The following is a 27,480-nucleotide window of genomic DNA, read 5'->3' as shown; positions in this document are numbered from 1 at the left end:
TCAAACAATACAGTGGACGCTTGAGTACAAACATGGTAAGCGACACATGGCCATGAAGCCCCCAGGTTTGAATTCCCTTGTCCCATCATTCTTGCCACTTACTGAAGCAGTTCTGGAAGTCCTCTTTCATGAGTGTCTCTCATTGTGCTATTTTGAATGAGTGTAAATGAGTGAGTGAATGAATGAGCAATTGAAAATCTTTGGTCTGCAGGTGACTGATGCTGCTCCAGGACCGTTGCTAGGTGCCCAAAGCCCGAGGGGGAGGGAGCAGTCCTCATTTTCCCATCTCTGCATTCCTCTCCCGACAGCACTCGGTTGGGGTGTCACCCCATGTGCCAGCATACTCACTTTGTGCCCATGAAGCCCCCAATAGGAGCAGCCTCAGGGAAGACCCGAAACCTGCTCTTCGGTGCGGTGCCTGCACAGAGCCCGTCCTGTCACCTGCCCCTGGGGCTGTCAGTGCCTCCCCAGAGTCTGATGCGTGCAGATGCCTCCTGAGCCAGTCTGTGGGACACAGCGCCTGCCTGCACCCTCCCGGGCTTTCTGTTTCCTTATTACTACCACTGGTCCTGTCCCTGGAACCGAAGTTTTCTACGTCACCTTCCTTGTGGACTCCTCAGCTCCTCAGAGGTCTTGGGAAGCCATCTGAAAGGCACCTTTGCCCTTCTTGCCCCTCCCAGCTAGGCTGAGGCCCCAGGACGAGTGGTGGGGAGGGGCCTATGCGGAGTGGGGTGTAGAACCCCGATTGCTTGCTTCCCATCCTGGAGGAGCAGAAAAGAGCTGGGCTCCGCATCCTGAGAGAGGAGAGCCAAGCTGCCCAGCAGCTGGGGAGGTTGCCTGCCAGCCAGGAGGCGCCGCCCTCAGGGTCTCCACCCCTCCCGTGGGCGGGGGAGGAGAAGGGATGGGTCCGCATGCTTTCTGGTGTCCTGAGCAGGCTAGATAGGGGCGAGAGGGCTCAGAACCCAGAACCCAACCCCCACCTCCCAACGCGCGGCGTGCAGTCCAGGTATCCGAGACCCCTCCCCACCTCCGCGCCTCTTGCTCCCGTCTCCGTGACGTCATGCTCCTCGCGGGGCATGATGGGAGAATCCTAATGTTTTCCAACAGATGCTCCAAGCACAGCTTTCAGATTAAAGCAATTGCACGAGCAAAGATTCTCCTTTTTCCCTTTTTGCGGGGGGGTGGGGGGTGGGGTGGGGGGAGGGAGCACCCCCAGACATGCCTAGACATCACCCCTTACCCCAAGCATGCAATAAACACTGACAAGAAAGTTTTTATTTCCTGGTTCAACTTTTTTTTTTTCCTGGAATATAGACTGAGGAATAGGAAAAAACACGAATAAATAACAAAGCGAGGCCGCGCGCTGTGATGCGCCTGGCTGCAGCCAGCAAGGCTATTGTCTGCCCGCCCTGAAGCTGTCCCCGGCTTCCTCCTCGGCTCCTTCCCTTCCGCGTCCCCTTTTTCTTCCCCATTTTTAAAAAAGATCCCCCCACCCTCCAGCCCCTCGCCGTGACCTTGGCCGCCGCGGATGCGCTGATCTTGGCCCCCTCCGCCCGCCCGCGCCGGGCCCATGGCCGCGTCGGAGGACGGCAGCGGCTGCCTCGTGTCGCGGGGCCGCTCGCAGAGTGACCCCAGCGTCCTCACGGAGACCTCGGCCGCCTCCTCCGCGGACGCCGGGGAGAACCCAGGTAACAGCGGGACGGGAAGGCCGGGTGGGGAGGCCGAGGCAGGAGGCGCTGCCCTGGGGACCGCGCGGCTAGGCGCCCTGCCGCATTGGGCAGTGCGGTGGACCCGGGGCTCCTCGACCGTGGCTCCATGCCGGGGCGCAGGGACAGACGCTGTTGGCCCTTTGTCCGGAGCCCAGCGGGTTCTGCGGGTGGACCCGGTGCGCTGCTGTGCGCCCTGCCGCCGGCCTTTGGGCTGGGCTGTGTTCTCCAAGGGGCTCCCCTAGGTGCTGACCGCTGGGGAGGAAAGGCAGAGCCCAGCGCCCCCGCCCGAGGCCGGCCGGGACTCTGCCTCCCTCCCCGCCAGGCAGCGCCGCGCTCCCCAGGCCTCTGCACGGGCTTCCTGGTTGGGCATCTGACTCTGGCGGGGTAGGCACACCTGGGCGCGTCCTCTGCCTCCCGACAGGTGTGCCAGGCAGCGCTGCCACCCGGAGCCCAGGGTGCTCTGGACGGAGCCCAATCCCTAACTCTAAGGACTTGCCCACTCCTCCCCTCCCAGGGGGCCGGCGATTGTGTAGGTGATAAACCGGTCACAAAGGCGTCTATGGGGCTTGATTGATTACTTTCCTGGGAGGAAGAAAGGCCTAATGAGGCGGGAGGGGTGGGCTGTGTGCTCCCGGTCACCATGGAGACACAGGAAGCAAAGTGATCATTAAAACCTTTCTCGGGCAGAAGGCAATTTTCACTTCTCAGGGAGAAGTCTGGGCTTCTGAAATGTATCCTTAAAAAAAAAAAAAAAATCAAAGCTGGTGGTTTGATGTCAAGCCACGCGGGCCTCAATTTTATGTCTTAGCCAAGCACAGACCTTTAATAGATCCTGTTGGGTAACAACTTGCCTTTTACCTTCCTTTGAAGGCCGTTCTTTGTCTTTGTAGCCACCCCAAATGGGACTTGATGTCCTGATGTTGTTAAATGATGGGCCCGAAGGGAAAAGTAATTCACCTGGCTGCGGGTGGCCGGCTCCTGGGGGGGGATTCCATCAGTTCCCTGGCACACATCCGAGCCGGGAAGTGCCAGCAAGACCCATTCGCGGTGGCCTTGTGGGCGCCGGAGCCTTATTTGAAATGTTAAACAATAAACCTATGCAAGTATTGTGAGATTTCTTTGTGAGGAGTATTGACACTATGTCATTAGGTCACGCTGAGGTGCCGGCCAAGGAAATCCCTGGCTTTTCTATACGTGGGAGGGCACGTTAGTTTCCTCGGAGTTTCCAAGAGAGGCTGCCATGAGCAGACCCTTAAGGCTTTAATTAATCCTTTTATTAGTAATCAGAGATTAGGCCTTCAGCATTCTGTGATGGATTGGTTTTCCCTGTGCTGGAGCTGCAAGTCCATGATTGTTGCAATTATGGGAGTTGAATGGCTCCTCCTGAGAGAATCCTTCCCTTCTCCTTTGTCTCCCTGGCAGTAAAAGGAAGCGAACTTGAAACGGAAATTATGGAGGGCTTAGCTTTTTGGCTGTCTGTGCCTCCGTGCCTCCGTGGGTGGGAGCAAGGGTGTTGGCAGGTGGCTGCTGCCAGCCCCTGAGAGAGAGGAGGAGGTTCTTGGTCGCTGGTAATTAAGTTATACCAGGGGAGGGGCTACCTGCGGCTCTTCTCTGGTTTGAATGGCAAAAAAAAAAAAAAAAAAGGACCTGCGCACAGATGTCACAGTCGAAGAGTCTGTGAGGTTTGGATCTGAGTGGCAGAACCTTAATAACAGCCACCAGGCAGTGAGGTACTGACGGAAGGCTGGACTCAGCAGAGGAGTTCCTCTGTGGTGGAAGAACCCAGCATCTTGAAGTTGGAAGAGATCTGGGAGCTTGGAATAGGAAGGGTGGCGTAGGGACCCATGTTCATCCTGCGCAGCTCTGCTGCCTGTCAGTGCCGCTCAGCTGTCTCTCGCTCTGTGGGACCTAGAGCTTTAAACAGATGGACATCCTGGTGGGCTACCCCAGGACCCCCTCCTCTGCTCACCGACCTGAAGGTCTTGGCCCTTGGCCTGGCCCTCCCTTTAGGGCCACCACCATCTGCTTACCTGTTGAGCTAATTCAAGACTCCTGCATGCTGAATCTAGTGCTCAGCCGCACAGTAACCCGATGGAAGGTATGCCGGAGACTCACGCCTTCATCTGGTTTCTGTTTTTGTGTTTTGGGTACGAGGGACTGAACCCAGGTCCTTGGTGCTGGGCTATACTCCTGCCCTTTGTATTTTTTTTATGTTTTGAGACAGGGTTAAGTCACTGAGTTGCCAAGCCTGGGCTTGGATTTGTGATACTCTTGCCTTGGCCTCCCGTGGTGCTGGCATTTCAGGCATGTACCACCATTCTCCGCTGGCTTCTGTTTTTATGAAGCAGCAGAAAGATTCACTCACCCTCCTGCTCAAGGCTTTTTTTAGAGTATCCATCAGTATTCTCTTTGTCCAAACTCAAAGCACGCTTGAAAGGTAAACTATGTCATGGCCCCTCTTTCTCTCCTGCTTCGTGGTTACACTCATGGTGAACCTCCCGCTTGCTCTGTGTTTGTGCAAGTACAGGGAAGGTGGCAAACGGAAAGGTGTGGTGTGCGAAGTCCCTCAAAGTGAGGCCGGCTCTGCTGGGCACCTGCCCTGAGCAGCTTGCCACACTGCGCTGTCCCATCTCTCTCCTTCTCTTTCTTGAGTGGTCACAGCATTCTAAGGTGTCTGCTTTTCCCAGGTTAGCCATTAGGTATTTGTGGCGGCCGGCTCATAACCATTATTGGCAACGACACATGGCTTTCCCGCAGCGGTGGCCTTGTGCTTACCCGTGCTTTCCTGCAGGTGTGTGCCAGCGTGTGGGAGGTCTGGGCCACAAGGGACTCATGTTGGCATCTTCATGCTATTGCGCCGTCCTCGAAAATGCAGGGTCACATTTCCTCCCGGATCTGTGACAGACCCTTGGTACCTAGTGTTAGGCTGTGGCTCCTTGGTAACTCTTTAGCATCACTTTGTGCCTCTGTCGTGCATTGGAGGTGTTGGTGGCCACGTCCGGGCTGAGGACCGTGTGACGGAACTGTAACGCTGCCCTGAGGGCTGCCCCTCCGCTGTCGCTCCTCCAGCAGTGTCCTGTCTGCAGCTGCACCTCTTGGTAGATCCCTCTCTGTCTTCAGGTTGCTTTCCTGAAGATAGAGCAGGTCAGGGAAGTTCCCACGAGTGTTCCTTCTAGGTGTTCCTAATCCTGCCGTATGCACCTGAGCCGTCCGGCAGGGAAATGGGGCTCTGTCCCCTCCCTGCACAGGGCTGGCCCGCCCTGGCGTCAGCCCTAGCCTGGGAAAGCCATGGCGACTGTCAGGCCCCAGGTCACCGCTGGGCCTTCCTGCCCTTCCAGCCCACACTGCTGGCTCCTGGCTCCTGGGTCTCCAGACCTCCTATCTCCCAGTCAGAAACACAGTGCCCATCTTTACTGTCTTCCTGCACCCTGAGCTTCCTCCTGTGCATCTATCTCCTTGGTTCCCAGATGATAGGACCATAGTCTGTCTTGGGAGTCACTTGAGACAACGTTCGCCATCTTTGCAGGGGGCCTGGTCTGGACTTCAGTCCCGATGCTGCTTGGAAACCTAACATCCCATTCAGGCTTCTCAGCCTCGGTACCATTGCCACGTGTGGCTGGGCCATACTTTGTCCTGGGCTGCCAGGTGTGCCTTAGAATGGTGGGCAGCACCCCAGCCTGGACTCACCAGAGGACAGTAGCACCTACTCGCTCCCTGGGACAGCTGGAAGTATCTTTACACATGACCAGGCGTCTTTAGGGCACAGCCCCCTGGAACCCTGAGGCAGGGCATCCACTGGGAAACATGAGTGTGCCCCAGAATCCTTGGAAGGTTTCACATGCGTGCGCATGCGCGCGCGCGCGCGCACACACACACACACACAGACATGCACACAGAGACATGCACACACAGCAGGCCCCATCCCAGAGCTTCTGGACTCAGCAGAGCTGTAATAGTTTCAGAGCTGCATTTCTAGAAGGTTCCCCAGAATGCTGCTGCTGGACAGCTGAGCAGCCCTGGACAAACAGAGTCTGGACTTTGGCCATGGTCTCGGTTCTCTTTGCTGACGACTTCTATATGTGACATGTAAGTCCCTTGGGTTAGCTTCCCTGCTCTAGGGCTGCTGTACCCTTCCTCTGTCAGCCCTAATCCCACCCTTGCTCTTTGATTTGCTCCTGGCACCCCTTATCCTCTGAGATCCTTGAGTTTTATCCTCTACTGACCTGTTCCTCTAGGCCAGGAGCCCCCAGGACAGGGAACTTGACTGTCACGTACAGCACAGCCCTGAGCTCAGAGCAGCTCTCTGCGTGAGGAGGCTATGCTCAAGCCTTTGTAGAATCAGGGTGCAAGCGCTGGTCCCATCAGCTAAACCGACCTGGGGATGTACTGGCCTGGCGACTGACACTCGCTGTGGGGAAGGCAAGCACGGAGCCTGCAGCCCACATGGCTTGCTCCATGTCCCATTGCTTCTGTCCTGTAGCCCAGGGAGTCTGGAGAACTTTCTGTCCCCTCCAGAGCTGGGGCTGGATGCAGAGGCCCCTCCCTGTCCCCTCCCTGTCACTCTTCCTGCAGATGGGCAGTGGTCCCGCTGGGCGTGCTTCCCTCTCACCAGCTCACCTGCATCCCGAGAGCTCCTCCTCCGTGCCTTCCTCCCTCCCAGCAGCCCTACTTCCTGTCTCCTAGGAGCTGAGCCTCCGGCCTCCCCCTGCTGAGCAGCCTCTGTGCTGAGCCTCAGGTCTTCACTTCCTCTTACTCATTTCTCCTGCCAAGCAGAACAGGAACAGGAAGTTTTCCAGCAAGCACATCTGGGCTCGTCTCTCCTGATTCTCCAACGTCTTAACGGGGGTCCCCTGCATGGGGGTGGCCGCGTGCTGAGGGGAGGCACAGCCAGCTTTGTCTGCCTGTGGCTCTTCCTAGGTGCATTCTTAGAGTGCGTGCTTCTTCTGGAGTTCGGAGATCTGGGCACCTCCCTCTGGCCCCTTGTCGAGTATCACCACAGCTTAATTAGCCCCAGAACTACGCAGTAATTACCTTGTCAGCTTCTTTAGGGTTATTAAAAATAAAAACTGGATGCTTTAAAAATGGAGCTTAAAAAAAACTCAGAGTTTTTCCTGATCATGAAAGCACTGCGTGCTCATTATAGAGAAGGGCTGGATGTCCTGAGATTTTGCTGTCTCCGTCTCAGCCCACGGGACTCAGAAGTCAGTGCCGAGGGACACCTCTCTAGGCAACAGATGCAGCTGCTTGGCTTTGGCCCACCAGGTACCACAGAGGCAGAGCCCACGGCTTGCCCAGACCACCCAGCTGCTTTCCACCACACAGCCCGGGTCTTCACCTTCCCCACCTGTTGCCTTCGAGCCCATGGATTCTTTGACAGACTCGGCCAAGGTCTGTCCCACATAGTAGCCACTCATGACGTGTGGTGACTTAAATCTAAATGCGAACGGTTACCATTAGGATTCCAGTTCCATGTTTAGCCACTAGCCACATTCCAAGTGCTTGTAGTCTAGGTGGCTGCAGCTGTCATATCGGATAGTGCCGATCTAGAACATTCCACCCTTGCATGAAGTGTTGTTGGGCGGAAGTTCTCAGCCTGGAAGCTCCCCTAGGGCAGCACCTGTCTGTTTTCCTCTTGGCTACATCACTAGGGCTTCAGGTGACTGCTTGAAACCCTTCAACTGGAGGGGACACTTGGCTTCCATCAGTTTGGTCATCTCATCCTCTGGAGGGACAGTCCCTAAGCAGAGAGACAGTCTTACACACACAAGACTAATTGATTTCAACTAGGTCAATTTTTCCAGAGTGTTTGAAATACAATGAGCCTGGCCCTTGTCAGTTGGGTCCCATTGGCCAACAGAACAAAATACCCAGAAATTCTTTGCCTGGAGCCAGATACACTGTGAGCTTGGACAACTCGCTTGACCCCTCCGAGCTCGAATTTCCATTACAATGAAAGAGACTGATAGTTATTATCCTTAAGTCTAAAGTAAATGAAGACAACAGCTGTTATCTATAGCAATGAGCGGATCTGAGACGTAGCTATTCGGGGGCAGGTAGCTCCTCACACATTCTCTAAGCCCCTTGAGATAACTTCTTCTTTCACTAATAGGTCTGGGGAGGACATGGGCCAAGTTAGTGGTGAGTATAGTGGAGAGTTGGTGGGTCTGTGCAGGTTTAGCCTGCCTCTGGGGACCATCCTTCTTAATGTCTGGCACAACCCTGGACATGTGACCCATCTTAGCCAGTAGTAGTGAGAAAGACAGAAGAACTGGGTTCTTTTCACACCTGGTCTACCAGCTAGAAAGGGCCACCTGCTGTAGGGACAATTGGCTCCTGCAGCCTCAGCCACTCACTGCCCTTCTGCCCCTGTACTGGGGCCATCCTGCCCTCCCTCTCACCAGTGCTGCCTCCCAGTGCCTGGCTGGGCCTTCCCTATCTCCCTTTGTCCTGCTCTTTCCCTCTGCCCTCACAATTAAGAGAGAGTACCTTGCTTGTCTTATAGGGGGATCAGGAGGTGGTGTTGTAGGTTGTTCTGCTTTGATGAGCTTGTCTTCTCTGCATGTGTGTTGTGACTCTCTGGGGAAGGCACCTTGGGAGCTGCACATGGACGGTGTCTTGGTACTCAGGGCCACAGGAGCATGTGCAGATGTGCTGGGCCCGGAATGGAGCGCTATCCACCTAGTCAGCAATGGAGAACCTTTTAGGCCTTTCAGTGGTAACAAACAGCCTGCTGCGGCACGCCTGCCATAGGTCCACAAAGCCTCCCGCCCTGTGCACTTTTCAGGAAGAAAATCCTCCATCTCGTGTCAGCCAGCATCATGTGGGTTTTCTACTACACAAAGTCAAAGCAGCCTCTAGCTGATAAATTTGCCAATGCTTAAAACTCACATCTCCCATAAAAAGCTGGATTTTGAATACAACTTTTAAAACAGAGCTGAGCCACTCTGGCTCAACACCCCGTGGCAACAGCGTCTGTGCAGCCGGGCAGCTTCGGACTCCCCTGAACGCAAGACTCTGGCACCTAGAGACAAAACAGTCAGGGAAGAGAGCCCTGGTAACTGCTCCTGAACATGGAGAAGATTCCGCTTCTCAAGTTTAGTAATAGCAGCTTTCAGTGGTCTGATATACTCGAGGGTATGCAAACTCCCTGTCTGTCCCTGTCTCTGTCTTCTCTCTCTGTCTCTGACTGTTTGTCTATCCCTCCCTCCCTCCCTCCCTCCCTGCCATTCCTGTGCCTTTCCATCCACCCATCAATGGTGATCTGGGTCAGTGAAGGGAATGTGAGGCTGGCTATGGGGTGGCCGACTGTAGTCTTTTTCATGTCAACTTAAAAATAAAAGGCAGCACATGACCACAAGGAATCCTCCAGGAGAGGCCCATAGCCAGGGGAAGGCTGAAGCCACTCTTCTCTCTCACGATGCTCCTCAGTGACCTGCCCATGGTCACAGCTGTAGTCATGCCCTGCACAAGGACTTCCAGTGACAACAGACCTCATATGTGATGGCGGGGCCAGAGGACTGCGTTGCCCAGCGACACTCAGCTTCTGTTGGCACGCTGTGTGAGGCTTGCAGGATGAGGAAATCGCCTTTCAGGTTTCTCAGAAGGTGTCCCCTCCTGCAAGCCCTCCTGCAAGCCAGGCATGAGAGTATAGAGCGAAATGGCTTGAAGAGTCTGAGTCCGGGCGAGCCTACGCCCCCAGCCTTCCTGCCTTGTCCTGCATCTTACCTGAAAGGCCCCTGTCCTTAGATGCCTGTTCAGTCCTCCTTCCTAGCTGCCGGACTCTGCTGGGTGGATCCAAATCTGGGGTCATATAAACACACACGGAAGCGTGCAAGCACTCCATTTCCCAGTCCATTTAACTCGAATGGCCACCAGGAAAAGACTTATTCATTGAGAACCATCAGAGCGATGGCAGAGAGTCCGCATCCTGCAGAGCTGCTGAAGGTCTCAGCTTTAACGGGCCGGGGCTCGTGTTCCCGTTTGTTCCAGTGAGTCATTTGGATGTGCGGCCTGGCGCTGCTCCTTACCTACCGGGCTCAACGTCAGTAGACTTTAGCTCCGACCGGTTGGCGATTCTGAGGTGACCCTGCCAGGACCTGAGGCCTGTGTGACTGACAAATGCATTTGCTGTGTGTCGTTCTGTGGTTGTTTTAAATGCAAGACTTTTAAAAAGTAACCATCTCAATGTTCTCACTAATGAACTACATGTGACTGTTAGTCTTGGTTCCCTTATTTCTTGAAAATTTATTTCTATCTGCAGACAGAATTGCCTTGTTGTTATCTCTAGTTCTGGGCATTTAAATAGAATGGGGAAGAGGTGCCAGAAATTCTCCTTCTGCTTCCCTGTGGAGGGAACATTATCCCAGGCAACACTAATTCTGGGATGAGCGTGTTGGGAGGGTTACACGAGGCCAATGGTTGCTGACCACCAGGTCTGTTCAAAGCCCCTGAGATGCCAGCTCAAGGCTGCCTCCGCCTCTGCTCTCCTGGGCTCTGCCCCCTGCTGCCTTAATTGTCCTCTCTGTGTGACCCAGGATGAATGTTCTCTGTAGAGAGGGGCCGTACATAGTTGGCTCTGCATTCACAGATCTGTGTAGCCCTGGGTCAAAATATGAGAAAAGCACCTATGTGCCCCATTCCCTACACAGTGCACTATAGCAGCTGTTACCGTAGCGCTTCCTTTGTAGTAGCTATCATAAGTCAGCTAGAGGTGATTTAAAGAAATTAGAAGGCTGCATAGGTTCTGTGCAAGTGCTGGTGGGAGCATTTGTGGGTTCTGGTATCCAAATGGGGTCCGGGGATCATGTCCCTGTGGGTTCTTAGGGACAACTGGCTAGTTTTAAAATCCAGCTTATGTACATGGACAAAGGAGATGGGTCTAAAAATATTAAAGTGGTGGTAAAAATAATTGAAACGTGGGAAGAGAGAATGAAAGTAACTCTTGGAAGACACAGTCATCCCCAAAACCACAGAGATAGTCTGGGTTTGTGTGAGAGAGGGATCGGCGGTGGCCAGCTGTCACCTTAGCCCTGTGGTGGCCCTTCCATTATGGCTTCTCCCAGATGAGAGATACACGGGCCACTGCTGTGTGCAGGGAGTTGGTGTGGGGCCCAGGGACTCCCATCTGGCTGGGCTTGGACAGGCAAAATGACAGGACACATAAACCATAAAATACATTCCTGACTGACAGAGGTTCCAGGTGCCGTCTTTCACAGGTGTACTGCATAAGATTCACTTTGTCACCTTATGAACGAATCCAGCCTGGGAACAATTCTCCCAGAATGGAACGCGATCATGTCGGGGGCTTACTGGATGTGCCTATGCCCTCCCATTTGCCCCTTTGGTTTGTGTCTGTTTTGTTCTCAGGTGAGTGCCACAGGCTCCTACAGATGCGCCCTGTTCCCTCATGGCCTACGGTGTTGGGAGCTGGCAGGCAGGAGGTCCAGGCTGGGCTCGGCCAGTGGGCCTTCCTCATGTCCTCACTGTTCCTGTGCCTGCAGTTCAGCCCACATCTGTCCGTCATGCTGCAATGGGGGCCTTTGAGGTCTAGGTGGACACCTTCACTTCCACAGATATTTTGGGAGTTGGCATGTGGCAGGCTGTACTTTAAACAGAGGGGCAATACACTGGGCCCAATTGGTGCAGGAGGCAAAGTCACAGGAAACACAGGAAGGGTGGCGTCTGGTGCCGTCACACACCAGCTGGGCTGATTCCTCCCGTGGGCTCCTGGAGTCAGGTTCATCACAGAATCTTCTGCCACCTGTAATACGGGGGGACTTGGACGTAGGAGGCCAGCATACCTCATCTTGAGGAGCGGAGCCTGGGTTCACCTGCCAAACTACCACATTCTCTGTGTGACTTTGGGGTTATTTATATGGTGCCAGCCTCGAGGGGCGGTTATGATGACTGGATGAGTGTTCACCATGGTGCCTGGAGCCCAGCAAGATCTCGGCCGCCATGTGTGAGCATTGGTCCACTTCTGTCTCCTAGAGACACTTGCAGAGAAAGATGGAGGAGGTTCTACGTGTGTGTATCTCGGTGGAGGACGGCTGGGTGCTCTGGCAGGGCCTTGGGATGCTGAGCAGGTTTCCTCCTGGCCTGAAGACCCCTGGTCCTGGGGAGGAAGACTTGCCTTAGGCTTGGGAGTGGGTCCCCAGGATCGCCAGGGCGTGCCTCGGTCCCTCTCTTAAGGCACTTTATTTGCCCAGAGGGGCAGTGGGGCTGAGGGAGCCAGAACGTGTCCTTGCGCAACAGAACCAAGGTCAAAGGCGGGGAGGAGGCGGAGCCCAGCAGTGCTCAGGGCTTGGACCCGCTGAGCCTTCCACGAGGCTCCTCCCAGGGGTGGGCTCTGGGCCCGGAAGGAGCCGAAGAGGGACCGCTGGGCTAACTGGGCTTCCGGCCCTTGAGGGGCTTCTTTCTTTCCCCATAATCTTTGTGAGTGGATTCCTCCACTGCAATATGAAATATAAGATATTAGGAGAATTTATAATTTATGGCATGGGAGGGTGAGCTTTCGACAAGAAGCTGACCAAGAGCCTTGCCTCCTGCTTCCGTTCGCTTGGGCAGGCCGCTGGGCCCCGGTGCGGAGGCCGGCTCCATTTGTTCCCCCTGGCGACTTGTCTTTTTCTTAGGTTCATTATTCCAAACAGTGTTGATGGTTTAATGTGCTTGTTTTGCGCTAATATCTTTCCAGCTCTTTCTCACTTTCGAGGGAACACATTTGCTCCTTCCTCTATAAGGATGGGTGTTGTTCCCACCTCTGTCCTCAGCTCTGGGGCTGGATGTTGCTCGCAGCTGCTGCTGCGTGGACCGTGATGGGTCTGGAGTTGAGGCACCGAGATCCAGTAGTTCTTGCTGTCACCTTTTCCTGGCTGCACAGTAGAAAAAGTAGAATTGAGGGAGAAAAGAAAATGCCAAATGAGAAAAACAAAAACAAAAACAAAAACCACTCACGATGTCAGGTTAAATGGTGTCAGCCTGTTGGAAATTCCTGGACCCAACCAGCAGACAGAAGGGCAGTGGCTCGCCGCACAACTTAGCGCTAATGTGCACCGTTAAAATGAAGCCCAAATTTGTTAATCACCAGCCTCTGTGTGGTTTTTAAAAATTAACCACTCACAGTTTATTCCAGGAGGATATTAGCATAGTGCAGCTGTTTTCCTGTAGGAGGGTTTGGGTTCCAATCATTTGTCTCTTCTTTTTCTTTGTGCTTATTTTTCTGGTAACGGGGTTTAGCTGATGGCCATATCGGGCCTGGTGAGCCCTTTGCAGGACGACATGGATGTGGATGCTTTTAGCACCCAAGGGCTTGGTTAGCATTTTGCGGTGGTGACCTCCTGGGTGCTGTGCTAGGTGAAGGGCAGTCCAGTAGCTTCTTCCACAGTCCAGAGCCTGGATAGGAAGAGGCTGATGAAGGATGGGTGAGGGTTCCATGCAGGCCCCTAAACATTGGACCCCCCCCATCAACCTGCACACGCAGCGCCAGGCATGCTGCTGGACATGGGGAGGAGGTAGAGGCAGACAGACCGCTCCATCCCCGTGGAGTGATCATCTGTGGATGGCTGTGAGCTTGCATGGCGGAACCCTCAGCCAGATGCACCGTCCACTGGGCTGCTCTGTAGGCCGGCACAGGGGTGGGCACGCTCCGGGAGCACACTTCTGACCCTGGTGTGTACAGTTCTGCCTGCCCAGCCAGCTCTACAGGGGACACCAGGCAGAGTCCTCCAGTTCTGTTTGGTTCTGAACCCAATTACCTGCAGGTAGTATCAGATTCCACAGACTGGGGGCTCAAGCCCCAACCCTGCCCCATCCCCTACTTCAGATATGACTCTCAGGCCCCGGATCTCTCACCTGTGCCTCCAACCGACCACCCACTCTAAATCAGGATACCCATAGCCTTCCCTTTGTATTTTTTTTTTTTTTTTTTTTTTTTTTTTACCTTGCTAGATTGGCTCCTAGGACTGGCAATGATGGTGACTGGTTTATCACAGAGGTTAATGTCATGGACCCAGATGAAAAGAAGCCCGGGAAGAGGTATGGGAGGGGTGCACCACTCTGGGGAACCCTTTGAGTACACTACCTCAGAAGCCCCTAGCTGGCTCCTCTGGGATGCAGGCCTCGTCACACAGCTGTGCCTGGTTGCACCTGGCCAGCTGGGGCTGGGATCCGCTTGCCCTTTGGCCTGTCCCTCCCCTCCTCTTCTCCAGCTCTGGGGCTTCCAGTGACAGCCCCTTTGTCAAATTGCCTTGGGGTTGCCAGCTCTCAGGCAGGCAGCTCATTAGCACCCAAGAGAAGCATCACCAGCGATTCCAAGAATTTAGGAGCTTCTGCCAGGAAACTGAGCAAGGCCCTACCTATTTCATAGCAGTGTGCGGTCCTTTCCGGACCTAGAATCAGTCCAGAAGCCTGTATGGCCCGTATCCTCAGTCTCCATCTTTCATGGGCTTGTACCCCTGAAGAGCACTTCCTGGGGGTTTGTAGGCTGCTCCTAAGGGCAGGGATCTGATTTTGCCTTCGACGGGATCAGCTTGGCATTTAGGGCAGGAATCCCGAGAAGATCAGGGTGCTCCATGCGCTATGTCACAGGCTCGTGGTGCTCTCATTCCTGGGGACGTGGATGTGGCCTGCTTGGTGAGGGGCCTCTGCTGTGAGGCTGACAGTGGTCCTCTTGTGACTCACCGTGTTTCATGGTGAGCTGAGACAGAGCACACGCCGGCTCTCACCCGCACCTCCTCACGCACTCGAGATTCTTTCCTGCAACACCTGTTGCGGGGGGTGGAAGGCTGGGTGTCTGTTTCTGCCCTACCTCTACATCTGGAATTGCACCGCAAGGAAAACCTTCCCCTCGCGCCTATTTATTTATTCCACTACTTATGTAGAGACTCCCACGTGCTTGCTTCATCCCAGGTTCCAGTCCTTTGCTGTCATTGTTTTATCGCACGACGTCCCCCAGAGTTGGCCACTGGGTGCCTTCAGTTGGCGTCTGTGCCTTTGGGCACCTCACAGTCCTTTTCTTGCATCGTGCTAGCCTTCTGGCTCTGCAAGACGCCAGGATCACAAGTCCTTGCCCTGGGTGAAGTGAGGAGGTGCCAGGTCCATGAAATTTCCAGAGGCAGCACACACACACACACACACACACACACACACGCATGCACACACACAACCACACACACGCACGCACACACACACAGAGGATGACTCACTCTCCCAGTGACTTCTGACAGAAATAAGCCAGACATATAGCACATACCTGTAATCCTAGCACTTAGGAGGCCGAGGCAGGAGGATCACCATGAGTTCAAAGCCATTCTGAAGAACATAGTGACATCCAATCTCAATCAATCAAACAAACAAACAAAACTCAGGAAAACAAGAAGGCCATCCTGAAGGCTATAGGCAGAGAGAGGGGTAGATAATAGAACTGACCCTTAAGCGTGTACTGTGAGTTTTAGGGCTGTGCCTTTCCACACTAGCTGCCTCTTCTTTTACGAACGAGACAGGGAGAAGAGGCTGAAGGATGGTGGAGAGGAAAGGAAGCAAGTGAAAAGCAGGAAGGGCACAGAAGAGAAGCAAGGAGGAGGAGGAAGAGGAGGAAGAGGAGGAGGACGAGGAGGAGGACGAGGAGGAGGAGGAGGAAGAGAAGGAAGAGGAGGAGGAAGCAGAAAGGCTGGGCCTCCGGGCTCTGTGCAGGAGACCAGGCTGCACCTGTCCTTCAGCGCCACCTCTTCCCAACCATGGCATGGCTTGTGGTGAGGTAGCTCAAGGTGGCTCCTAGAACTTCCCTGTGTTGTGTGTCACCTGCTTTCACCTTTGCCCTCAGAGGCTCTTGTAGTCCGGGCCACTGAGGCAGGGAGGATCAGAGGGCCTCTACCAGCAGGGACAGGGACCTGCCTGAGAAAAGCCACTGTGTGGAGGGCCGCAAGGCTCCTGATGCCAACAGCCGCTCAGGCAAGCATCTGGGTGGGGTGGGGGGTGTGGAGCCACCTAGACAGGCTCACACTAGGCAGGCACGCTGGGGCTGGAGGCGAAGAGCTCCTCAGGAACCCGTGTGAGCCCTGACCACCCTCCCAAACCTAGGGCCGCAGACAGTGCTCAGGACATAGGTGGCATGGACCATGGTGTTGGTCTCCATAGTCCCTAGAGTGGGGCCTGACTCAGCTCAGTCTGGGGGCACCTCCCTGGGGAGCACAACAGGACCTTGCCCAGAGCCTGCGAGTGGCAGGGCCTCGGCGCTCACTGTGATGCGGGCATCATCGCTGCATGTGGCAGCCCCCACCCTGGGGGGAGGGCTGAGGTCAAAGATGTCTCATGACTCAAGCAGATAGCAGGTGCCCACAGCAGTGGGCAGTATCGGGCCAGGGGCAGCCGTTCCCAGCACCCACTGGGTCCTGCACACCCCTCTGGAGAGCTGCAAGGGGCCCTGGAGATACCCCACTGAGAAGACCTCTAGGTCCTGGACACCCGTTGCTCAGCGTACGTGGCAGGGGACGGGGCAGAGGTTCTGTATGGATTCTGATGGCACAGCCCCTGGGGCTGGAGCCCCTCCTTCAGGAAGCCTGCAGCACTACTGCTCCAGAGCGACACCAACCTTCAGAGAGGGCCCACCTTCTGGTGTGGGCAAAGGACTGTGCATGGCTCTCATGGGAGGTAAGGGGCATCACGCCTTGCTGAGTCCGGTCCTCCCCGCGTTGTTTGGGCACTGCCTGCTTCCTCTTTGGGCATGGATCTTCTGACCCACAAACAGGAGCGGCAGTGAGCCCTGCCCATGCGCTGCTTGGAGGGTTCGGGACTGTCGGCCCCGCGGCATGACCACGATGGGAGGTGTGGTCGTGGTGACTGTCCTCACTGGGCAGAGCCAGGCTCTCCTCCTGGCCTTCCCGAGCCTCCTGGAGGAAACTTCTGAACATTTCCGCACATCACACTCCTCTCTTTGGACCTCCCATCTGACCTCCCATCCTCTCCATCTCCTTTTTCCAGCTCTCTCTGGGGGGTACAGACAGGAGGTCTGGAAGGCAGGCAGGGTGGCCACTGGGGACAGGGCTAGGGAGAGGCACAGGGCCAGCCCAGCCAGGACAACAAATGCCGCGTTTAGGACTTGGCCATGGGGAGCTGTTGAAGGTTGTGGACAGTGGGTGAGCAGCTATTCTAGGACCTGGAGGTCCAGCCTGCCGCTGCCCTGCAGATGTGAGTGTTGTGAGGAGGGGTGGGTTGTGCAGGTGCCTGAGGAGGAGATGAAATGACCCGCAGGTGGCTGAGGCAGTGAGGGCACGTGGAGGCTGCAGGTGCTGGGAGCTGGGAGACAGACGGAGGGTGAGCTGTAGCAGGTGTGAGCGTGAGGAGGCAGGAGCCGGCTTGGGGAAGGAGAGGCTGCACTGCCCTGATGCCATCAGGGAAACTCGCAAGTGAGAATGGGATGCACAAGCCACGTGTTCAGGCCACCAGAGAAATAAACTGCATTGATATCGAGCATATCAAGGCCGGGGTTCAGGGCCTTCCCTGTGCTCAGGCTCCTGGAATGCTAGGAATGAGCGTTAATCCTGGCTGGGCTCCCCCCAGATAGCCGTCCACCTGTGTGTCCATCTGTGTGTCCACCTACTCCGTGGGCGTGGAGCTGGTGTCCACGAGCAGCGCATTCCAGCCTGGGCCACACCCTGAAGGCCATGAGGTGGCTTATGTTGGAGTCAAAGCCTGACTTGGGCAGGTGGGCAGAGGGGCCCTGGATCCCAGCTCTGTGACCACAAGCCAGTTCCTTGTCTTCCACCACCAGTAACAGGGGACAGTAACTTGGACCAGCGCTACAGAAGTGGCCACACTGACACTGCTGGCCACATGTGCACTTTTACAATGCGACTCTGTTTCTACTTCAAGAGCAGAGGCTGCTTCCTGTCCCCTGGTATGGGATCCCTTTGTGACTTCCCCTGGCCCACAAAATAGAGCACAGGGGAGAGAGGATGCCTGCTGGGCCTGGGATAAACACTCTACAGCCCATCTCTCAGGCCTCCTATGACCTAAAGGCTGTAAAGTGCTTGGGGCCACCTGTTGGAGGGGAGCCCAGGGCTCAGCCACCAGCCTGCACCTACCAGGACTTGTGCTAGGTCTACCCTAGGCCTTGTCAGCCCTGGCCAGGAGCCAGGGCAGCTGCCTGAGGAGCCCAGCCTGGGCACATGAGGAACAGAGGAGCCCGTGGCGGTGGGTGGGTGAGAGTCATCCTCACCTTAGTGCTGGACATCAAGGGCTGCTCTGTTATGCAGCAATAAGTAACGGATGCATCAAACCCAGCACAAACTGGGGCCGGCCGGATGATAGCTCAGCTGATTAAAGCACCTGCTTAGGCAGATAAAGGGGCTAGGGCATTCATTCCCCCTCTTGCTATGCCAGCCCCACCCCCAGGACGCACTGAGACAGCAAATGAGACTGGGCATGGTGGTGCCAGCCTGTAATCCCAGCACTTAGGAGACTGAAAAATCTCTGAGTCCGATCTGTATAGGGAGACCCTGTAGACCCTGTACTAAATACATTTTTTTAAACATAAAAAAAAAAAAACCAGCACCAACTGAAACCTGATAGAAGAGCTGCATGTGGTGGACCTTTTGGCTCCCTGTCACTGTCCCTGCTGATGGGCAGAGGCTCCAAGCTCAGGCAGAGAGCTTCTCACACAGCAGCGCCCTGCTCGTGGTACATCTGCCCAGCCATGGCGTCCCCTCCTCGTGCTCACTCTGGTGCATGCCAGGGAGCAGGGTGGCTGGACATGCTGCCCTTTCCTGTCCTGCCTCCTGCATTCACTGGACGAATGGGGACATGGCAGAGGCCAGCTTCGTTCTTCTGGGCCTGGATGTCCCTTAGATCTGTTTCGCGCTTCCTTGAGGACGTTGGGCATTTTGATTCATGAAACCCCTCTGGGTAAACTTTCGACCTGAGTGCTCCACGCACGAACCCCTGGCTGCCCGCAGCCTGCCCTGTGCCAGTTTCAGTGTTGGGCTCTCGGGCCCACCTGGGCCAAATTCTAAATTACGGTCTCGAGCTCTGGTGTGTCAAAGCTTTGCCTAGAGAACATGGTTTTTATTTATTTGCTTACTTCTTTCATCGTGCTAGGAATGGATTCCAAAGCTTTGTACATGCAAGGACAGTGCCCGACTGCCGAAGTACATGCCAGCCCCGTGGAAGGATGCTGGCAGCTGCCGGGTTCCTCCCCAGTGTCTCATTCATTATGCCCACTGCGAGGGGGGGGACATGTGCTTCTAGCCAGTTCCTCAAGGCTGCTGATGCTCTGGTCTGAGAACCACCTGGGAGGACTAGCATTCTGGAGCTAGACATGTCTCCAGCCTGTACTGCCCAGTGCCCAGCCCGGCCACCCCTGCCCTACCTGAGCATCTGGGGCATCCGTGCCCACCAAAGAACGTGAGTCCTCAGAACTGGAGCTGACCCAGGAACCCCTCACTTAGCCTGATGCAGAAGAGATGGCATAGTTTTTTACTTTTTTTGGGTTTTTCTAAAGATGTATTTATTTATTTATTTATTTATTTGGCACAGGGTCTCACTGTGCAGCTCAGACACACAGCGATCCTCCTGTCTCAGCCTCTCCAGCTCTAGGATTACAGGCGTACACCACCATGCTCACCTTGAGTGGCCAGCTCTGCTCAGGGCCAGCACTGCATGCAGTCCTGGGGAGCAAACCCAGGTCCTTGCACTTGCCAGGCAGGCGCCTAGACCTGTGAGCTATCTCCCCAGCCCAGAGACAGTGTAGTTTTTAAAAGTGAATTCTATATTTGATATACTTTGGGTTTTTACAGAAATCCTACGGAGAGAACCAAGAGAGCCCCCATGGATCTTGTACACCGTCCCCTGTTGTTAGCGTCCCCACAAGTCAGCTGCTGCATTATTATTAACTGCCGCCCGTACTTTATTCCAACGTCCTTAGTCTCCATGCCCTTTTCTGTCCCAGGGTTTCCTTGTCCCCTGGGTGCTCTGCTGGACGCCTTTTCAGACCTGCTGTGGCTGAGGACCCTGTCTTGCTTCACGGTGTGGCCTTCAGTTCCCAGTGTCTTTGCAGGCCCATCCTCTCACAGTCCTGAGCAGAGGAGCAGGGTCCTGCTCCTGCTCCTGGCGAGTTCTGCCTGTGTCCTGGGTCTGCAGCTCCTCACTCGGGCACCTGATGGCCCACAACTCCCCACTGGCCTGCTCTGCCCTCTGGCAGGGGCCCTGACTCAACCTCTGGCAGAGACTCTGGGTGGCTCCTGTGGCTTAGAGGAGGGAATGGGACCAGAGCCTGCAACAGGCCGGCCTGGCACACAGGTGCCCACAGTGGTCGCCTGCGGTAGCTGATGTCCTGCTCCCAGCCCATGCCCAGGAGTTGCTTGCAGAAAGCGGAAGATCCCACTTAATTCTGCTCTGCACTATATTTAGAATTCTATTCATGGCCCTTGACCAAAGCTGATGTTAAAATTAAGAGAAATCATTTGTAGGATTTCTTGGCTGCTTCGGAGTGTGTGCTGACGTCGCCCTGACCGCCTTCGGCCTCTCCTTAGGAACTTGCTCGGCTCTTACTCTTGTTGGACCCCAGCCTGCCCCAAGGGCAGCTGGGGGCCCCAGGGACTCTGTCGGGGCTGCTTGTCCCCTCCTCATGCTGCAGTCCTTTGCAGGGAGCTGCTGGCAGGTGCTGCCTTCTCAATGAGTGTGGAGGGCAGAGGATACACCACTGTGTCTGTGCCTGTCCCCGAGGGCTGGCTCAGCTGGAGAAGGCATTTCTACCCTATGGGAGACCTCCCTGCTGGACCACTGAGCTGCAGAGAGGCCGGCCCATGTGGGGACACCGGGTGGACTGCCTTTGAGAGGGCATCGCTGCAGAAGCTCTGAGCCAGGAGTGGTCTCTGTAATCTCACATGGGGGTGTGAAAAGTGGACTCCATGTGAACTGTCCCCAGTTGCTTGAAAACTATCGATTGCATACCTAGTAGGAGCAGGTCACTGGTTTTGTTTCATGGCTTAGATCGTCTGCAGAGGTCTCGTGTGTTCAGAGGTGGGTTGTGCGAAGGTGACCGGATCACAAGGGCTCTAATTAATCAGTGCATGAATCACAGGTGCCTTCATAATTAGGTGGGGTTATTGGAGGTAATATGGACTTAGGAGGCAGGGCCTGGCTGAAGGGAGTGGGTCACTGGACCTGACCTCGGCAACCATGCGCTGCCCCTTGCCCTTCCTCTCTGCCCTCTGTGTCCTCTTTTGTGGCTTCCTAAAGCAGCCCCCCTCTACCCCACCGTCTGGCCGTGCTGCTCCTGCCTTGTCACTGGTGCCAGCTGACCCGGGACTGACACTGTGAGCCAAAAGTGGTCACCTCCTCCAAAACTGTCTGTGCCAGGTGTTTTGTCAAAGTGAAAAACAGCTGCCTGCGCCAGGCATACCGCAGTGCAGTCTGTGAAGTCTCGGCCTCTGTGGAGTGGACAAGACAGAGGTCCATGCGTGCTCGGACTCTGGTGGTCCAACCCCCTGAATGACGGTGAAGCAGGTATTGAGGAAAGGGAGCATCTTATCCATTAGTGTCAGAGGCAGAGACCAGGCAGAGGGAAGAGCCAGCCATGAGATGCCTTGTGGAACAGGGACCAGCATGCGCAAAACCCTGCAGGTGCACCCTAGGGCTGGAGCAACAAGGAGCCAGTAAGACTGGACTGTGGTGAGTGGGGGGACAGTAGCTCTGTCCAGACCCCAAGGCCACAGGCTGCTTAGGGTCCCAAGCGGGTGACAGGGCTGGTAGAGGCCTGGCCTTTGTTTTGAAAGCTGATTCTTTCAAGGGGTCTGGCTGAGGTGTGAGCCAAGATGATTCTGGGCCGGGCAAGCGTGGAAGGGAATTGCCTTTGAGTACAGAGGTGTGATGCAAGCTGCCTGTTAGCAGGCGTCTCGGGCCTGGTCCACATCCCCTGGGCCACCTCTGTTGTGCTGTTTGGCTGTGGTTCCAACTCAGCCATCATGGAGGGTGGTGGGCATACACTACTTTGAAATTGGTCTAAATGCAATTGTCAGCTTCCCTTCACCACCAAAATATTTACCAGGACACCTGCCACCTCACCACAGGTAGGCACCATTGCTTGGGACATATGCCTGCGTGGCAGCCGGGACATTGGCACATTCATGCAGAGGGATGATGGTCTTTGCCTAACCGGAAGGGCCAGGCCCCCACTCTGGTTCTTGGAGCTGTGCAGGATGAAACCCCCTCCGCTTGCGGTGCTGACCTGAGCCTGCACCCACTCACTGTCGCTGCTTCCCGAGATCTCCTCCCTGCACCACCGCTCCTCTCCAGCTCTGCTTTCAGGAGAAATGAAATTGAGAGGCTGGAAGAGGGTCACATGGTGAGAATGGGCTTCAGCGTGGGCTGAAGCTAGAGTCAGCCGGATCTGCAGGCAGGGCAGAAGCGGAGGATGAGAGCAGAGTTGGAGGATGACAGCAGAGTCGGGGTGACTCCCTGGCACTGTCCTCAGCAGCGGAAGGATGACACAGGGCTGGGCAGCAGTGGGGGAGCCACCAAGATAACAGGCTGGGAGTTAAGCAGACCAGTTCTGCTTGAGCCAGCCACTCCTGCTTGGTGTCTGTCCTGCCACTGAGTGAAAGTGGCACTTGGCATTGCCCTGTGGATGCCAGGGGACTGGATCACATCAGTGAGGTCAGCTCCTGGCCCACCGCAATTCATGATTCAGCTGCACCCTTCTGCTTAAGAAGCATGAGTCGGTCTTACCTGTTTCCCGTCACTATTCCAAAATCCCTGAGGAAGACCAGGAGGCTGTGTGTCGTGGGTTCCGGAGGCAGGGGGCCCGAAGCGGGTGCTGTGTCTGCCAGCACCAATGAGCACCTACTCACCTGGTGAGGCAGGGCAGGTGTCCAGAGAGTGCCCACCTTTCTAATGACTTCCCACATAGGCCATTAGGAGATGAATCACTCCAAAAGTCTCATTTTTCAGCAATGTGGTGCTGGGGACCAAGCTTCTAAAACATGAACTTTTAGAGGATTCATTAAACTTGTTCTACCTGGCTGCCTGCCTGTCCATCCATCCCTCCCCTCCTTCCCTCCTTCCCTCCCTCCCTCCTCTATCAAAGCACGGGCTCTCACTGTCCATCCCATCATCCCCAGTGCGCCTCACCCCTCTACCCACCCACCTACTCTCCACTCCTTCAGCACCCCTTCCTGGCAGCATCTTGCCCCAAATGACAGAGAAGTCCTTTCCTCTAGAGGCCTCAATGCAGACGTTTGGGATTTATGTTACCACTTCAGAACATTGTCCTCCAGGGACTGTGTTTTCTCCCATTTCCTCTTCCCAAGATTTATTTACACTCTCCGCTTGCCAGGAGGGAGGCCCTCAGGAGTTCCGATGTGTGCTCCCGGGTGGGCCTGGCCAAAGCCGGGGGAAGAATGGGGCCAGTCACCACGGTGGGTGGCGGAGTCGCCTCTCAGCTGTGGCTCCCTCCTTCCCTCCTTCCCTCCTTCCCTGCTCTTGGCTCCCAGGGCAGCCCCAGCTTTGTGCTCCTCCTCTGGGACAAGGCTCACATTGAGGCAGGCGCAGGATGCTGGAATAGCGAGCGATGGCCAGGGAGGAGAATCGGGCATTTCACAGAGAGCCCTGCCGGCCGGCACAGATGAGCTTCCGAGAGCGGCGTTTGAATGGAGCCTTTGCTGTGGAGCTGCGCTTCTGCACAGCCATTTGCGGGGAAAAGACTTGCCCTGTTCTCTGCCTGGGTTCCCTTTGACGAAACCAACAAAAACACAAAGAAACATAAAGTGGGCAAGGAGATGGGCTCATTTCCTCTGGCTTCTGCTGGGCTCCCCGACCTGCCGGTGGGGAACCTGCTTGGGAGAATTCCTTCCCTAGGATTCCTGGGATTCAGGAGGATTCCCTTCCAGACCCCAGCAGGAGCCAGCCCTGCTCCTGGCCTCCCCACTGCCTCTCCCTCGGCCTGGGGAGGGTGAGTCTGGGTCCAGCCCTGTCAGATTAGAACGCGTGGAAGGCCTCATTCTTTGTGAAGACCTGAAGACAGGTTCAGGCGGGCGGGCTGCGGCTGTTAGTGTTAGGCTAGAGCCCTCAGTAACCGGCTTAAGAGCTGCCCATGGACCTGAGGCAAGAGGAATTAAAAAAGTTTTTTAAAAACCTTCTTACATTTCTAAACTTGCTGCTTTGAAATAATTTTAGATCCCACAGGCGTGCAGTAACCATAGAGACTCCCCTCCACCACCCTCCGCGACAGCCTCTACCTTTCTGAGGTTAGCCAGCATGCAGCCACCAACAGCTAACTAAGCCCGAGGCCTTCACCCGTCACACCCCTCTTTCCAGGCATTTTTTCTGATTTTTTTTGGTCTCATTGTATTAGGTTTTGTCACCTGTAGATTCACCAGAATCAGGTCAGACTTATTCTTCAATAAAAAAGCTTCTGCACTCTGAGTGCTCCCTAAGTCAGACGCTGGTCGCCGCCAGCCCTGTGTACCCCACTCTCCAGTGCTGTGTCCCCCACCATGCTGGGTGTGGTGGCAGCTTCCCTGTGAGCCCCACAGCTTCTGTTTCTGGTGTCCACTGAGGCTCCACCCTCAGCCTTCTGCTGCTTAGGAAAGGCGCAGGCTGCCGGGGGGATGCTCGCCGCTCCTCTTTCTCCTTCTCTGATTCCTGCCACAGCAATAAAACACCACACAGATAATAGAGTTTCAAGCGCAGAAAGTCACTCTGTGTTGTGGAGGACCCAGGTCTGTGATCAGAAGGCCAGCAGAGCTGGCTCTTTCTGGGGGCTGGAAGGGAAATCCTGGCCTCCCCACTGCCTCTCCTGGGCCTGTGGGGTGGGGTGACTCTGGGTCCAGCCCTGTCAGATTAGAACCCATTGAAGGCTTCATTCTAATTAGATCACCTTTCTGAAGACCTCATCTTCAGATAAGGGCCTGGTGGCCTTCCCTCCTGTCCCTCCAGGGGACCAGCCCCCCCTCCAGCATCAGCTCCTGCGCCTGGTGTCTCAGGCTTCTTTCTACCCTCCCCCATTCTCTCCTGAGGGTAGATATGGTCAGGATGGCTCGCCCTGACCAAAGGGACTTGTGACTCCGCCACACCATTGCTTCCTAGGGTCTGGCTTCTGGCGTGTCTGTCCCCAGCTGAGTCCATCAAATTGTGCTTGAAAGGGGCCCACCCAATTCAAGATGGTCACCCCGACCTTTGAAGGAATTTATTGAGGCAAAAGCACATGAGCATTGGTGCGCTGCTCCCTGGGTCACAAGGTTGCTGCTGTCCCCCGAAGTGTTCCCTGGGAACATTCTCTCCCTCATTCCTCCCTGGCCTGGAGTCCTTCTGCAGGCTGCCTCTCTGTGCTGACACTTGGGACTTTCAGTTCACAACCTTCTTAGAGCAAAAGGGAGGTTCTCACACAGAGAACTAAACTGCTTGGGATTTAGTCCATTTCCCTTGCCTGGCTGGTGGGTCTGGCACTAGCCAATCATGGAATAGAGTTAAGAATGGAGGCATCTGATTGGCTGCTGGGTTGTGCCTCTTCCCTTCAAGCCATTCCCTGAGAGTGGCAAGGAGGTCCCTGCAGGAGTGCTGTTGCCATCAAATGTCAGGCAAGTGGGGTCAGGGCAGGCACACTCCAGAGCTGCCCATCAGGTGAGCCTCCCAGGACAAACTCCTGGCCTTTGTTCCCAGGGACTTCTCCTCAGCTTGCTTCCACCTCCCTGGGGTACCCTGCCTTGGACCCTGAGGTCGGATTACCCCTTACTCCATCTCCATTCTCGCTCTCTGTCCTGTGTCTCTGTCTCTGTCTGTTTCTCTCTCTCTTTTCTTGACATTCTGTCCCAACTCCCATTTTTTCTCTGCATTTATAATTTATCTATACTGTTGGGAATTGCTTACTGTTCCATAAGTAAGCAATGTACCCCCCCTCCAATCACAAGTCCAGGGAGAAAGACACCCCCGTTCCTTTCCCCCATGCCTGCCAACACCTGGAACAGCAGGAGGTGTATTTATTCTCCCAGCCATGTGGCCTGGGCAAGTGGGCGCATTGGGCTTGGCTGGGCTGGCTATGGGTCGTGGTGCCAACTCACAGCCCTGCTGTGGTCCAGGAAGGGCTTGGGCTTGGGCCTGTCACTTAGAGCAGGTGATGCTGGCCTGTAGGTGTCAGAAGTGCCCCAAGCCACTGCAGCTTGTTTTCACAGATAGGGAAGGGATGCTGTCCAAGCCCACCCTACCACTTCCTGGCTGGGTAACCTTGGATAAATTGGCTAATATCTCTATGCCTCAATTTTCTCCTTTGTAAAGTGAGGCAGCACAAGTTGCATTAGCCCCCCCCCCCACCCCCGCCTTGGTTACTCTTCTCTCATTGCTAGGACAAAATTCTCAACACTCAAAATTAGGAAAGGAAAGGTTTATTTAGCTCACAGTGTGTGGAGGTGTCAGTCCATATGTGGCTGGCTCCAAGGCAGGGTGGCACATGGCAGAGGGCAGCAGCTCATGGCAGCAGAAAACAGCGAAGAGCAAAGGGAGGACAGCTGCTGGGGCAGCTAGCAGGCCTCTCTCCCGCCCTTATATTGTAGGCAGGCTATCCATCCCAGGTCAGGTACAGCACTCACACTGCCAATCCCAGCACTACACAATGAACCAGTCACAAACTCTAGATTCAGCTGCCTCGGCAAGCCCACCCCATGACCACCTGAGGCTTTGGGGGGACACTCACCTACCAGAAGTACTTGCTCACAAAGCACTTTTGAGTGTGCCAGGCTCCAGCAAGCCTGGGAAATGTGAGGTCTGGTTGTTGTCACTGTCTGTGACTGTTGCACCAGCACACAAATGCCACTTCTCTGCAGCTGGTTGGGAGTGAGCTGTGGAATCTTGCAGGAAATGGGGCATGTCCTGGGATGTGGCTGCCACTCGGCAGTCCACTGTGCCTGTGAGTCAGCGCCTGAGCCACAGCCAGCCCAACCAGGCTCAGCGCCTCACGGTGGACAAAGAGAATCAAGTTGGCCTCTGGGACTGCTGGGCTAGTTCTCCTTTCCTGATTCCCTGTCCTCTCTGTGGTCTTTTCTGGGCGAGGCCCTGTGGGGACATGAGCCATGACTCTGTCCCAAACAAGGCTGGCATCTTCATTCTTTTATTCTGAGTCAGAAGATGGAGCCGAAGAAACACTTCCTCTCTGGTCAGAGACTTGTTCTTGTGAGTCTGTTGAACTCTCCAAAAGCAAAAACTGACAACCCATCATCTAATCCCATAACTGTGCTCAAAGCTCCCAGCGAGTGATGCCTAGTAAGTGCTGCTTGTCCAGAAGTCCACTGGGGACCTCACTGTGACTGAGGTGTCTGAGGAGGAGGAATCCAGCTCCAGGGATGGTGTTGGCAGTTGACACCCTCAGCAGTGGCTGTGGACTGAGGTTTGGATGGCCAAAGGAAAGAAGAGCCATTTGTGTGGAGCTGCAGAGGCCTGGGCAGCGACTGAGCCATGTTCTGGGTTTGCCCCCGCACCAGCCACACCATTAGGATTCCAGATACTGATTTCCTGGATGCCTACGAATGACTTTAGAAGATAATAGAACTAGCTTGGATAGGATGCTTGAATTACGCATGTGTTTAATTTGTATTAGAAAGGTATTATATTTCCATGAAAATAGATATCAGATTTTCCTTTTAAACTGGAGAGAATGTGACCTACACATTCATTTTAGACCAGTTTTCGTAGTGTAAAGTCTCTAGAGGTGGCAGATGAGTGGAAACAGTAGGAAGACACACTCTGTGGTGCAGAGGTAGGGAGCCCCCTCAGAGAGCACTGAGGTAGG

The 27,480-nt window shown here is 55.1% G+C and overlaps 1 protein-coding gene across 1 annotated transcript in view; it reads left to right on the top strand.

The window, feature by feature from the left end:
• Positions 1 to 1,134: 1,134 nt before the first annotated feature.
• Phactr3 (phosphatase and actin regulator 3) overlaps positions 1,135 to 27,480 on the top strand; it is a 205,782-nt gene continuing 179,436 nt past the window's right edge. The window contains exon 1 of the mRNA XM_004644177.2: positions 1,135 to 1,688. Within this exon, the coding sequence (XP_004644234.1) occupies positions 1,571 to 1,688 (118 nt within the window). The 5' untranslated portion in view covers positions 1,135 to 1,570. The remainder of the gene's footprint in view (positions 1,689 to 27,480) is intronic.

This window comes from Octodon degus, unplaced genomic scaffold (assembly GCF_000260255.1).
Source record: "Octodon degus isolate 3935 unplaced genomic scaffold, OctDeg1.0 scaffold00194, whole genome shotgun sequence".
NCBI classification, from domain to species: Eukaryota; Metazoa; Chordata; class Mammalia; order Rodentia; family Octodontidae; genus Octodon; species Octodon degus.
Note: the sequence above shows the minus strand (reverse complement) of the source record. Positions and strands in the feature narration are given on the sequence as shown.